General features: G+C 35.9%; 1 protein-coding gene and 1 long non-coding RNA gene across 5 annotated transcripts; one reads left to right on the plus strand and one right to left on the minus strand.

The window, feature by feature from the left end:
* Nucleotides 1–454: 454 nt before the first annotated feature.
* On the plus strand, nucleotides 455–8,680 carry LOC113289929 (probable serine/threonine-protein kinase mps1). 4 transcript variants are annotated; one of them, XM_026539358.1, is made up of 13 exons: nucleotides 455–762; nucleotides 1,292–1,392; nucleotides 2,600–2,829; nucleotides 3,274–3,441; nucleotides 3,768–4,134; nucleotides 4,228–4,371; nucleotides 4,993–5,145; nucleotides 5,225–5,341; nucleotides 5,461–5,541; nucleotides 5,782–5,931; nucleotides 6,437–7,346; nucleotides 7,597–7,997; nucleotides 8,302–8,680. In XM_026539358.1, the coding sequence occupies exons 1-13, from the start codon at nucleotides 723–725 to the stop codon at nucleotides 8,305–8,307; spliced, it is 2,868 nt and encodes a 955-aa protein (XP_026395143.1). In that variant the 5' UTR covers nucleotides 455–722; the 3' UTR covers nucleotides 8,308–8,680. The 4 variants fall into 4 exon arrangements, with proteins under 4 accessions (XP_026395143.1, XP_026395144.1, XP_026395142.1 ...); XM_026539357.1 differs by having other exon boundaries at nucleotides 461–762; nucleotides 8,347–8,680; XM_026539360.1 differs by lacking the exon at nucleotides 455–762 and having other exon boundaries at nucleotides 1,300–1,392; nucleotides 2,600–2,623; nucleotides 2,716–2,829; nucleotides 8,347–8,680.
* A 662-nt stretch (nucleotides 8,681–9,342) lies between these two features.
* LOC113289931 lies at nucleotides 9,343–9,883 on the minus strand. The gene is made up of 2 exons (XR_003331277.1): nucleotides 9,784–9,883; nucleotides 9,343–9,699 (listed from the first exon to the last, which is right to left on the minus strand). It is a non-coding gene; the product is annotated as an uncharacterized LOC113289931 (long non-coding RNA).
* Nucleotides 9,884–14,563: the final 4,680 nt, after the last annotated feature.

The following is a 14,563-nucleotide window of genomic DNA, read 5'->3' on the forward strand; positions in this document are numbered from 1 at the left end:
TGAGCTAGCATTAGGAAATAGACACTGGCGCCAACACAAACACGCATTTGAGCTTCTCATAATGTTAAGGAAAAAAAATAGGGTGTTTTTGCTATCCTTTTTCCATTCATTTTGCTAGCTTATAAAAAACTTTTCAACCGTGGCACTTTTAATCCATGGGCTTTTAGTTTTCTATAATCTGGATTTCCTTCTGGATCCACTTGAATAATTGAAGTCAGTTTTTCCATCTTCCTTTTAACTCCCACTTTGACTTGTCAAATGGAATTACGTTCCACTCGTATGTGATTCCCCTCAGAATGTATAAATCTAATGACATAGCTCAATAAACAACATATTCATAATTAAAGTTGGTTGAATGTTCATAAAACTCAAAACTAAATCTAATATTCGAATTATAAAAAAAAAAAAAACCTACCACGTTCAAAATCTTTGGCAAAGAAATTATTTGTAATTTTATACGAACCTTCTAATATAACTTTAACTTGAAGAATTTGAGTCATTCTCTAGGTTGCATAAAATATAAACGCCACGGTGATCCAACCGAATACCAAATAGTCTCATAAATCCCACGTTCCAAATTCCGTAACCTAACACAAAAATTACTCAAGACTTGACTCGAGCCTTCTTTAAAGAATGAAGCCGTTGTGTGATTAATTCCCGGTCGGAATAACTAGGGTTTGTTGTAACGCGAATAATTACTATATTCCCAGTTCATCCTAAGAATGGCTGTGTTAAATCAGTTAGAGATTCCTAATCATCCAAGTAAGTTACCAATTACTTTTCACTCTGTTTAACTATATTAGCTTTTGTGTAGCTCACACTGAAAAGGGGAAAAATCGAGTTAATGAAATTAGGGTTCTAGGAAAATTTAGACGGTATAGTATTATTAGTATGTAAAATAGTTGGTTTTTGGTATCTAGGATTTCTTATATAAATGTGATGAATATACCATCATGAGGATTTGTGTATCTACTATGAAGTGGAAGTTGTTTGAAAAATATTAGCATTGGTTTAGTAGTCAAGTGCTCAATTTCTTGTTTGAGATCAGTTTCATTTTAATCAAACTAAATTGGGTTTTTGTCCTATTTTCAAATGTATTTTATCACGCTGATTTTGGTTCCCAAGTCTTTCTTGATTATTTGCAGTTTGTTAACATTAGATGTGAATTTGTTGTTTTGAGATTGGATTATTTGCAGTTAGTTAACATTACTTGATTTGTGGTACTTTATGCATCCTGTCTACCATCCTCGGATCGTGGCTTATTATGGTTAGACATGTTTTTTTGGTGCAGCCAAAACTAATGAGGCCATACTACAGGGATCTGGTTTGCCAAGCGCAACAGAGTTCGGTGCATGGACTGCTCTTATAGCAAAGACTGAAAAGACATCACCTGTAAGTGGTCAAGTTAACAATTTGTATTGCCATGGCGGTATTCAATGTTTTGATGCATGGACTGTAAACTTTACAGTGATGGCCACATTTATCCAACCTGATACCCTTCAGATGCAAACTATTGTGTAAGCTGTCAATTACAGATATCGTTCAAGTATATGATCAACACTGTGTGTCAGCACTTCTTGTCTGTTTTGTCATAGGTGCATTTCCGATCAGTGGCAAGTACTTGTTTCATCATTCATGTCAAATGGCCATGACAGATCTTTCTTAATGCAGCACTGATACTGACATTGTATTTCAACATGTCTGATGCCTTTCCACAACAGTGTTTCTCAACGGCCATATCTGAGGGACACTGCCAGTATGGTACTCTGTGCAGTTGATCTTTGTCTCACTTCCCGTTCTATTCCAATAGCAGTTAGGCAAAGAAAGATGGAAGAATCCCCCCACCCCAGTGCAAATGGGATTCACTTGGTACAACCACCAAGTGTCTGACCAACTCATCTGTTGGACACTTACGATGAATGAGGCATGACACAAATTCATCTTTCCCTTGGAAATATTCATTACTACGTTACTCTGACTCTACCAATTGAAAATTCTTCTGACCAAGGTTTTGAGACAATAGGGATATTCCTCGCATGCTGATCCCTTGAATATTGCTATTTTCTGTAAGTTGATGAAGCAACTTGTGTTAGAATATCATGCGATTCTAGTCCTACAGCTACCCGTGTACTGTTATTCACCACTCTGGACCTTCGTTCTTGATACCTTACTTTGTCTCTATCCTTCCAATTTCTTACTGCACGACGATGACTAAACTGCTATTCACTTAGATGGTGGGTAGAACTTAAGCCACCTGTCATGCACTAAGCTCCGTCAGCACTAAGCAGTCAGAAAGTAAGGTATGGCGGTACCTGCACCATTTTAGCGCAGTTGACTTCCCGTCTGACCAATATGGCGGTACCTGCACCATGATGAATCACAGTCAAGTGCTGAACTCTATTTAGAGATCTATTGTTGGTTTTTCGCTATAACACCATAAGAAAATTCCTTGCACCCAGTTAGTTACCTCTATGTTCCCACTGTTATACCGAATCTACAATTCTGCAGATATGTCTTTTTTTTATGGTTAGTAAAACATGTGCTCCAGTTTCTTGGCGTTTCTCGAAGCCCCCTGATGTTTATTTTTCTGCATTTACAGGTTGACTTGGAGAAGATCTGCCTAGTATACGACACTTTCTTGTCTCATTACCCTTTGTGCTATGGTTATTGGAAAAAGTATGCTAATCACATGGCAAACCTGTGCACCATTAACAGGGTTGTTGAAGTTTATGAACGAGCATTAGAATTTGCGACCTACTCTGTTCATTTATGGGTCGACTATTGTACCTTCGGCATGTTGTTATTTGAAGATCCAAATGATGTTCGAAGGTGATAGATGCTATTCTACAAAGAACTTAAGTTCTGAAAATTATTTCCAGTTTAGGGGATTTTTATGGTAGTGAATCGAATATACTCAGTTACAAAAAGAAGCTAACACCTCCAGCTTATGTTGGAAGTATTCTCAGTTTGTTTTCTGGAATCTGGAACCTACAACATAGTGTTTTAGAACCCTGTTTTTGCTATCCTTTCTTTTGGTTTAAATAGTTTCTTTTTTGACGTAAAATTCTGTAAAACTAGTATTCGAAGTAATTTTATTAAACGATGTAAAAGTGGATTCTTTGTTTCCTGTCTTCTTAGAATGCTGGATGAGTAGTAATAGGATTTAGAGATTACTATCTGCTCTTAAATATTTTATATCCTTAAAGGTGAAAGTTAGATCTCTATTGTTTTACTAATGTTATTAATAGTATTCTGTTTGAAATTGTTTAACAGATTATTTGAAAGAGGAATGTCATTTGTTCGCAAAGACTATTTGTGCCATCTCTTGTGGGATAAATACATTGAATTCGAGTATTCACAGAAGCAGTGGAATTCCCTAGCTCATATCTTTATCCTATCTCTGAAAATCCCAACCAAAAAGCTGAATAGCTACTACGACAGGTAATTCTCTGATCGTCTTGGGTTGTTTCTGCTGCAGTATATGCCTTTTCGATTGTAGTGAAGCTTAGGTATGATCCTATATTAAGCAGTCCCAGCGATGTTTCTCTCAAATGAATGTGGTGGTGATGTGTTATCTTGGATATGTCGTTTGTTGCTTGCACCCATATCGCGGACTTTGTGCAAATGTATTAGTCAATGTTTCCAGTTTTTTCATTATTAATAGTGTTCAAGTTTCACGTCAACTTCAGTCTTCTAGCATGTAAACTGTGTGTACTGCCAAATTAATTATGACTTCTTCTTGAAATTTGTTTCGCAATTTTCCTCAGTTTTAAAAAGTTCTCCACCATTTGGAAAGAAGAAATAGTATCACAAGGTAGTGCTGTCACAGACATACAACCAGGATCTGATTTTGAGATCACTGATGTAGCAGCTTATGAGGACGAAGATATCCTTGGTGTGATTAAAGACCTTCTAGATCCTGCACTTGGCATGCGTAGGCTTAATGCTTTGGAGAAGTATTTGTCAGTTGGAGAACAGTTCTATCACAATGCTAGTCAGATAGATGCAGATATCCGATGCTTTGAGGGTTGTGTCAAGAGGCCTTATTTCCATGTGAAACCGCTTGACCTTAGTCAGCTAGAAAACTGGCATTACTATCTAGACTTTGTTGAGATGCAAGGGGATTTTGACTGGGTACGGATTTGTCTCCTATCTTAGTGTTTTTAGCTCAAGTTGTTTTTTCTTTTCATTATTGAAAAATATCTAACACCCGTATGTTTTTGACAGACTGTAAAACTTTATGAGAAATGCTTAATTCCATGTGCTAATTATCCGGAATTTTGGATACGCTATGTGGAGCTCATGGAAAGTAACGGAGGAAGAGAAATAGCAAAATTTGCTCTTGATCGGGCAACAAATATTTTTGTGAAGGTAGTAATTGTCTTCTTTTTTTCTGTCTTTTTTCTCCGTGAAGGCTACTTACAAGAGAATTACTGCCAACATCATCAGTTACTAAGTTGTAGTTGTACGTTCATTAGTTTTACCAGGTGAGAATCCTTTGTAACTTGAACTTTACCTTTCTGGATTGACTGTAAGGGGCTTTCAATCTGATTTTTATGCAGACATTTGAATTATTTGAGAATTAAGTTAATATTAGTGTCATGGGATATGTACATTTTTGTTCAACATTAGGAAAAACACATTGCAAAGAATTTGACAGTTTGCTTGAGATATATCCAACAGTCTGTAAAGGATATTTTTAGTTGGTCCTAGCAAAGATTAATTCATTTCATCCGAGTGTTTTTGTCAGTTGAAACAATAGGCAATCATTTGCACGGAGAAACCTAGTTATTCTAGTTGAGACATTCCTAACAATTTTGAAACAATACATTATTATACTGCTACATATCTACATAGAATAGGATTTCTCTCTCTTATCACAACAAATGGAATTGGAACAGGTTAAGCAGTCTGAACCCATGGTTCAAGATTTATTCTGTTTTGCTATTTATTCCTTTCCTTTTAGCTAAATATGGTTTCCCTTACTAACAGGGTGTACCAGCTATCCATTTATTTTCTGCAAACTTCAGGGAGAAAATAGGAGATGTTTCAGGTGCCCATTCTTCCATCCATAGTTGCAGTGCGGAGTCGGATTCTGACTTTATTGAAAGAGTTAAAAGAGAAGCTAACATGGAAAAACGTCTGGTATGTAGTATCCAGTATGCATTATGTCAGGTCTGTCAAAGTAGAGATTTAACCAGATGATTTTCTGTTTTTTTTTCAGGGAAATAATGAAGCAGCATATATTATATATGAGAAAGCCCTAGAAATTGCAAAAGAAAAGCAAATGGCACATGTCCTTCCCACTCTTTATGTTCACTTTAGTCGATTCAAATACATGGTAGGAAATCATATTCGTCAATTTACGTTTACTTTCTTTGATGTAGTAATGTTTTCTCTTTTATGGGCTTCCAATGGATGCCTACTGGTTTCTCTTTCTAACTTGTTTCTTCCTAATAGGTCAACGGTTGTATAGATACCGCTAGAGGTGTCCTCCTCCAGGGTTTTCATCATTTGCCTCATTGCAAATTACTTCTAGAGGTATTTATCCTTCTTGATCTGTTACCGTTATATTAGTATTGATGTTTTATAGGATTCTTATATGGAAGATGGTTCTGCTTTTACTATCTATTGATTTTCTATCAATCCAGTTATTCCTTAAAACTCTTTTACCATTTGGATTTTCGTGGATACTTTATATTATGCTTCTTGATGAAGCAAGATTGGCCTCAACCTATCCAGATTGCATCGTTTAAAAGATTTCCCAGTAATATAATGCAGGGACTGTTGAACTTTGAGATGATGCACAGAGGGCCATGGAATGTAAAATTGGTTGACTCTATTGTTGAGCATTCAGTATTTCCTGGGCCTAATTCATCTAAAGTTCTGAGCCCTGAAGATCGTCAAGATATTTCAAGCTTATATTTACAGGTCAGGTATCTCTTCAAGTTTTAATTCATTTGATGCAGTTCTATTCCTGCTGTTTAATTGAAGAGGTATAGGGCCAGCAAAACTACAGGCGTGTGAAGCTCAAAATCAAAGATTAAAATGTCCATTGAGCAGTCCATTTGCAAGATCCTGTCTTACCCTCTGTTATTTATCGTATTTATGGCCCAATCTGTTAGCCTGTTGAGGTTGACGTTTAAGTTTCCCTTACTAGGGTGTTACTAGGATTTTAGCCACTAGTCTTTAGTCTGAATCATGGTTTACATTTCTTTCAGTAGAATTTTGATTTTGAATCTATGCTTGGACTCGCAGAGTTCGGTGTTATCACTTATTTGACTGATCAAATGATCAATGATTAATATTTCATTGCGACCTCATCAGTTCACAGAGAACCCGTCATTTATTTGTAGCGAGATATTTTGTTATACTTAACCTTTCTCCTGTTTCAATCTGCCTTTACCTTTTGCTAATGCACATTTGCGTGCAACAGTTTGTGGACCAATGTGGGACAATTGATGATATTAGGAAGGCACGGGAACGGCATAGGAAGTTATTTCCACATATTATGAGCCGTACATATTGTATCACAGAGGGTCAGGATATGATCATTAGTTTGCCTTCTAATGCTCCTGAAGATAAAGTTTCCGGTATATCAACAGAGTGTTTGACGCTTGACCACAAACGAGCATCTCCAAAAGGACCTGACATCCCTAATGGAACCCCGTCAGAAGGTATTGATGATACAAAGAAGACTCCGCAACCACAGGTATCGCCCAAAGTTGTAGAACAGTCTGAACAAAGTGTAATGGAGCAGAATTCAGGGGATAATGATTTAGTAAATGATGTCAGTAAACAGTGCGAAACTTTGAAATCCCCGCAACATCCTTTGGAAGGTGAACATGAAGAAGAGCAGGAAAATATGGATATTGAGCCAAAGGATGCTTCTAAACCACCTGAACTGAAAAATGTTTCAATAAATCCTCGGGATGTAGAAAGCCGACATTTGACCCCCACTGTTTCTCATGATAGTGATGATCCTAAACCAGACCCTACATCACATGCAAGTGAACCAGAGAATGATGCTTACGCATGCACGAACTCTGATCACTCGTCCCAAGTTCATGTTCAAGCAGATTCTGACCCTTCACGTTTGTCAGCTAATCCAAGTTTTCAACAAACTCAATCTCAGAATCAGCCACCGGGGTCGAGAAATATTTTATCTGATTCATCCGCTGCTAATGATGGAAATCGATCTCAGATTAACTTTAATTGGCAAACTCCTGGAGATGCTAGAAGTAGCTTGCAAGGTTATCCTCAAAACCAGTCATCCGTCGCACAATCAGGAATTTTTATGCATCAAGTTTATCCTCCGTTCGGTCAATACCAACAAATGCAGCCAGGTATCGAAGTTCAATCTTTCAATCTAATGTCATTGCAACAGTTGAATTGCAGGCTGGCTTCTTTGTTTAAGTTTGACTGTTGAAATATAACCAGCTTTCATGTTGATTCTTAAAATTTACTTTTTGGAGAACTCATGATACTTCTATATCACAAGCTCCAACATAATCAAGAACCATACGTATAAGTACTTTCATAATATTTTGTTTCTAGTGTGTATTCTGAATTGTAACAAGAGTCGTATATCTCCAGTATCAAATGTGCAGCAACAGAGTTACGCGTTTGTACAACCTCCTCCAGCTCAAGCAGGATCCCAACCCGTTTCTTTCTCTCATGCGCAAGTTCATTCATATCCACCTCAAAGTGGGCAAATGCAGACTAGTCAGGCATACATAAATCAGCTGTGGCATTACTATTATCAGCAGCAACAACATCAACAGCTACCACCGGTACAACAACTGCAGCAGCAACAACTTGTATTACAGCAGCAACAGCAGCAGATACTTGTACCGCAGCAACAGCAGCAGATTCTAATACCACAGCAAATGCAGCAGACTCTAATACCACAGCAACAGCAGCTCCAGTTGCAATTGCAACCTCAGCAATTTCCACTACAGACACATTCATGGAGCCAAATCAGTTACCACCAGCAGGTAATGTTTTTACTCCTTGAGTGAATTTTCCTCGTCTCTCATGTTGAATGCTACACTGGCTTAGGGTTATCTGTGCAAACTTATCATGGAAGCATTTGGGCATACTTCGGCATTAATTGTCAGGTTCGGCACCAACCAAAAAGTACCAGGATTCCCCTTGGTGAAAGTAAAAACCAACCATATAAAAAACTAAATAGCATGAAAGTGAAACTAGGATATTACTGTCAGTTCATGAATATGAATAAATCTTATGCCTATTGCAAATACTCTTCTCATGCTCATGATTCTATCATGATTGTTATAGTTATGATGTGAATATCGAGTTGAAGTCATGTTGCTCACTGTGTAGAGCCAAGGAACTGCTCAACCTAATAGCCAGTCATCTGGACCTACCAGTCCTTTGGGTACCCAATCACATCCTCCCAGCGTTTAAAGAAGCTCAGGATGTTTTTCAGTAGCTTCGCTGCATATGAACCTAACTGGCAGTTCTCCCCTCGGATTTGTCCGGGTAAAGTTTTTGTAAATATAACAGGTGTTTGTATTTTAGATTTGTTTGTCAGGCTCATAACCAGAAGTAGCTATACACTTAAATAACTAATGTTTCCAGTTTATAGTGTCTGTAAGTTGTAAAGTACCCCATGTGCTTAAGATTACTAATCAAATCTTTTGAATTTTCTCTGGCATCAAACTATCCTTAACAACAGAAATTCAGTGTTTGGACACTTTTGAGGGCCATCCAACACTCAAATTCTTCAGTGTGTTGTGGTACAAATTTGATTTGATTTGATTGAAACTCCCTCCCATAATACATCATCTACTTTGATATTTGTGTATTTGTTATCTTCGGTTTTCTACACATACTAAATTCGTGACCCATAAGTTTCATAGTACCTCACTCAGAAAACAAATCAAATTTTGGCCGATAAAATGAATCAGTGGACTCTCATGATTTCTGAAGTGGTTTAGATTTAGGTGTAGCTCTGGTGGACTTTAGTCATTAACGAACTCATTCCTCTTTCCTCCCCCCCCCCTCTCCCAAAATAAAAATAATTATTTGTTGAGTAGATTATTGTAAAATCTCATTGTAATAGTGTGGTTAATACATATAACCAGTCTTTTTTGAGATTTGACGTGTTCTCGTAAATGTGTCATGTATCCGGCGTACATGGATTTTCCGACACAGAGTTCTCGGTTTATCCCGTGTGAGGAGGTAGTGGGATGCACTATCAAGCCCATTCCTAATGGAAAATGTAATGATATTGGCTCGGAAACAGGAGGCCGATGTACATGAAAACAGCCTAATAGCTGAATCAATAGATAACTTGTTTTTGTAAAGGCTTGGAGAGAGAAAACAGTAGTGTTTTTTTTCATGGTGTAAATTATTCAAGTACTATTTGATGAAGCCATCAGTTCTACACAGAAAATTTAACTTCAAAGAGCCGCTTTAGTACTACACAAGACAAAGAAAGCCATCAGAGATCTCGGCGTTAACCTCTTTTATAAACTCAGCCATAGGACCCTGCTCCACACCAATATGGATACTCTAAGTTCAGATGCTTTTGTCATTAGATCTGAAGGGCATCGGCAATAGATCCAGCCAGACTCAGAACCTCAAAAGGAGCTTTGTCCCCTATAGCTTTCACTGTATGTGAGCAGGAATCCGTGATCCAAAAGTAAGAGAATGCTCGTTGTGACCCCTCCTCTGAAAGGTAAAAGTAAAGTTGAAAAAAAATTACAATCCTGAATGAGCAAAATCAGAATGATTAAAGGTGAATAAGGTGCTTACTTCCATTGCAGCAAGAAACCGCTCCCATGAGCGCTTAGGGAACACACCATGGGTAACATACGCACTGACCTTAGTAGCACCATGAGCCGCCAAAACTTTCTGAGCATATAGAAAACAAAGACAACGATCATATATACAATAGCAGGCCATTGGGGTCTTATAAAAGTCCATTCTGATGAATAAAGAATGGGCTGTACTAGTCCTACATCATCTGACCAAATATCACATCAGCCAAGTCAAACACGGACACGTGATCTGGTTGTCCAAGACGATTGTTCTCATCTTATATGCATTAAAAAGACTAAAGTAAAGAACGTTTATGCATGGAACTTGGACAAACTTTTGTTTTGCTTCTGCACATTCAAATGACACTGAATGCTCTAGCAACTCGTTGCTTTAACTTGACAACCTACTGAACAGCAGGTCAATCTCAATTTTCATATTTGTTTCCTAGTTGTAGACTTCTTTGATTATGTGTTTGCATTGCGATTCAGATGTTACATTAAAACAGTTGTTGCACTTAATAAACTCATTCTGTCTATGCTGAAGAAAAATAGTTGTTTGACGATATTTTGAAAAAACGAATTCAAACAATATAAAACTTATCAAATAATAGGTTGCGACCAATCTATTGTTCAAACAATCGCGATTACATATTGAGTTCATAAGGAGTTATCAAGTTAGTTTTTATGTTCAAAATACTGATTTGCTGAGTTCACGAACTTAAACTTAAAGTAATAAGACTTGATATATTTTCCTTAATTAACTCGCATACATGAACTGATTTGCTCAGTTCACGAACTTGTTGATTTTTAGACTTCTCTGGATACTTTTTTTTAGCTAGTGTGCGAACTGATTTGCATAGTTCACGAACTGGTTGATTTTAAGAGGTTCTTGGATAATTTTTGTGTTTAAGTACACGAACTGATTTAGATAGTCGTGAACTTATCAAAATGAAAGATTCTTGAACTTCGAGACGACAAAATATTCACAAACTGATTTGGACAGTTCACGAACTGTTGTGGTTTTGGGAGTTATTATACTCCAACTTATGCATGTCGGTTTCCGAACAAATTAACCATTGTTCTTGGGCATTTAGTGCACAACTATTGTATATATCTTCTAAATAATCGCTCCATGTTTGATTTTTTTCAGAATCAGTCTGAGAAGGCGGGCAAGCTTTGAAAGATATATCAATCAACAGTTGTTCTAATTTCTTCATATTAGTTAGGAGATTGTCTCCTTTCAAGCTCTAATACTCACACCATTTTTTAGCGAGTGCCAGCCTTAAATTATCATATTTGTGTTCCTCATCATATCCTGACACTCTGTCTTGTTTGACTACTTTGACTTCATCAGTATTGTTTTCAACTAGTAGTATACTCATTCTTGAAACTTTTGAAGAACTGCATTTGTTTTAATGTTAGAACAGTTGAGCATTTTATTTTATGAATAAATGTATATATAGCATATATGTACTAGAAATTCATAATGTCTAAAACAAATACAATTATGTACTCAAGCATTGTGTCTAAAACAAAATGTATGTTACTTATGATGAGTATTCACACATTTTTCATCAGTATTAGAGATATGTACTGATGGATCTTTAATGCCAGACACAAAAACACAAAATGCATGTTACTTATGATGGGTATTCAAACACTTTCATTAGTATTAAAGATATGTACTGGTGGATCCATGAAACATAAAACAAAAATTACAAACCGCATGTCACTTATGATAGGTATTGAAGCAATTTTCATCAGTATTGGAGATATGTACTGGTGGATCCATGTTCCACAATAAAAAATACAAAATGCGTGTTGCATAATATGGGTATTCAAGCATTTTCATCAGTATTAGAGATATGTACTGGTGGATCTTTGTTACAAAAAAAAAAAAATACAAACAACTTGTTACTTATGATGTTTTTTCAAGCATACACTACCTCTGTTTCTGCAAAATGTTACCATCACTTTTGCAGAAACAAATGGAGTATTAGCATCAAAAATGTTACTTATGATGGATCTTTGTACCAGGAAACAAAATATATGTCACTTGTGATGGGTATTCAAGAATTTTTCATCAGTATTTGCTATTGGAAATATGTGCTGCTGGATCTTTGTTCGGAAAACAAAAAGTACAAACCACATATTACTTATAATGGGTAATTCAAGCGTTTACATCGGCATTGGAGATGTGTACTGGTGGATCTATGTTCCTGAATGCAAAAATTAAAGAAAATAAATGAAATAGGACAATGTTATACATTGAAAGGAATCAAAATTTATCTTCAGTGGACTTGATCAAATAAAATTTGATTTCTGATTTAGTTCAGTGGTTTCTTTCCAAAACGTTTATGAATTGGAATCTGCCTTAATAAATGTCGACCGTTACTCATGTGGTTGTTTAGTAATAGGATAAATGGGATTACAAGAGAACATGCATCTTCTTCACAGTTTGGTAATAGGGTTGGTAGCTAGATTATTTCCATGTTTCAAAGAATTTTGGATCCCTGGACAAGAATAAAAGTTGGTTAGACCCTATAATAATGTGATGCAATAGCTAAACCACTTACTTAGATAATAGTATTACAACCTAATTGAAGCATCAAATCTGGATTATCGATTTTAAGAATCCTAACTACATAAAGTGTTAATAACAAAACACAACTTTTCTGATACTGTATATAACTGAAATCTCTTGAGTGATATGAATATATTAATGTATTGTTTTACGTATGAAGAAAGAATACATATATTAAAAGATATACAATGTCTTTAAATTCGATAAAGCTTTAAGTTACGAAAACATATATCTTACCACGCATTATTTCTTCTAATTACTGAAACAAAACCGGAAAAGAGTGAGCACATCATTCCGAAGGGTGCTCACTGCTCAGTGCAAACATACATATTTATCAAGTAATAACCAATATGCTACTAAAAGATAAATAATTAATGTACAGAGGTAAAAGAAAACAATAAACACATTTTACACCCAACAATCTACACATATCACAACAACCGGCATAATGTGCACATGAGTAGTTCCCCCAATACCAGTATGTATATATAATATTGCCAATATATTTCACTGCATCTCATGCTATTTAGTAATATGCGAATCCTGCTAATAAGACTTAACTAGAAGTTGTGGAGAAATCACAATCACTTCTCGCGGAAAAAACTATACCACACACATTACACTGTATACCAACCATGGTTCTGAAATTACTATTAAGATTGTACGTTAATCGAGCAATCAAGTATAATATGCATACGTCTAACTTTCCCAAAATATATCAATATTGTATACTCCATCCGTTCCATTTTAGATGATGTTTTAGGATTATTTTTTTGTTCAAAAATACTTGAAAGTTTCTGTATTTTTCACAAAACTACCAATAACACCCTTATATTTTGTCTTGGAACTATAAGTTTATTTTTAAATGCATTAGCAATTAATATTTGAAGACTTTTTTCAAGGGTATAGACGAAAAATCTTCATATCACTCTCCATTTCCTAATCTGCATGAAAACTCCAAAAACATCATCTAAAGTCGAACGGAAGGAGTAGATAATATTACACAGCATCCCGTGCTAGTAGTAATATTGCCAATTCCTCTAATAAATACCATAAGATAATATTGCCAATTCTGCTAAAGTAAAATTGTCAATCCCGCTAATAATGACTTAGTAAGGAACTGTGACAGATATTCCTCGTGAGAAAATTTAGACAACACGTAGTACACAACATACTTGTTCAATTACATACAATACGTTTACAAATAGCAAAGATACATCATTCTCGCAGATAACATCTCCAACTGCAGTTACGGTATCGACACCCACTAATGGCATTCTCATTCTATGTTCTAGTGTGAAGCTTGTACCTAACCTCTCAAACAACAGACAACCATCATTTCTACATCAAACCGACATCACCTACAACTCACTACTCTTCTTCTTAGCTTCAAATAGGACTTCTGACTCGCAATGAACAAACATCAAACTTATAGTTCGCTAAATATCAACAACACCAGCAAAGAGACTCAACTTCAATACCTTCTTATGAATTTTTGTCCCATGCCTTATTCCTTCATTCAAATCCGCATAGTCTCATATTTCTAATTATTCTTCTACTGATCCACCTCAATTTATCAATCCCATTGAAACAACAACAGACCATCACATGCAAAAAAATCAATACACATTCACCATCATCAGCTTCACCAATAGTTTCACCTACATAATCAGTCTAACGTCCAGTCTAAACTCCTTATCCTCACCGACGGTTCTGTAAAATGATCTTTAACAACTTATTTGTGTTCTTCACCTGCAACTTGAATTTCATCAACAACCATTCTCCAAATTTCCATTGTTCTTCCCCAGCTTCAAAAATCTCATTCAAAAGCCTACTTTGTACTTCCTCCTTATGAAATCCTAAATCAATAACTAAATTTCAATCATCCCTATTCATTTTATCTCCTTCATCTGTAATTGCCCAACTCAAGAACCTTAATTTTCATCTTCGAATTATTAAAACCCTAATTTGAGGTTCGATTCTCCTAAAAAAAAAACTAAAATTGAACTATATACAATTATCTACACCTCATCCAAAACAAATCCACCTATAATCTATCAATAATAATTTCATAAGGAAAATTCAATCAATTCAAAACCCCAAATTAGCTTATCTTTTTCTTCTCTTCCAGAGCTCAATACAACACCATCACATAATTAAGTCCTCCCTTGATTCATCAAGCTACTAAGCT

This window comes from Papaver somniferum, chromosome 6 (assembly GCF_003573695.1).
Source record: "Papaver somniferum cultivar HN1 chromosome 6, ASM357369v1, whole genome shotgun sequence".
NCBI classification, from domain to species: domain Eukaryota; kingdom Viridiplantae; phylum Streptophyta; class Magnoliopsida; order Ranunculales; family Papaveraceae; genus Papaver; species Papaver somniferum.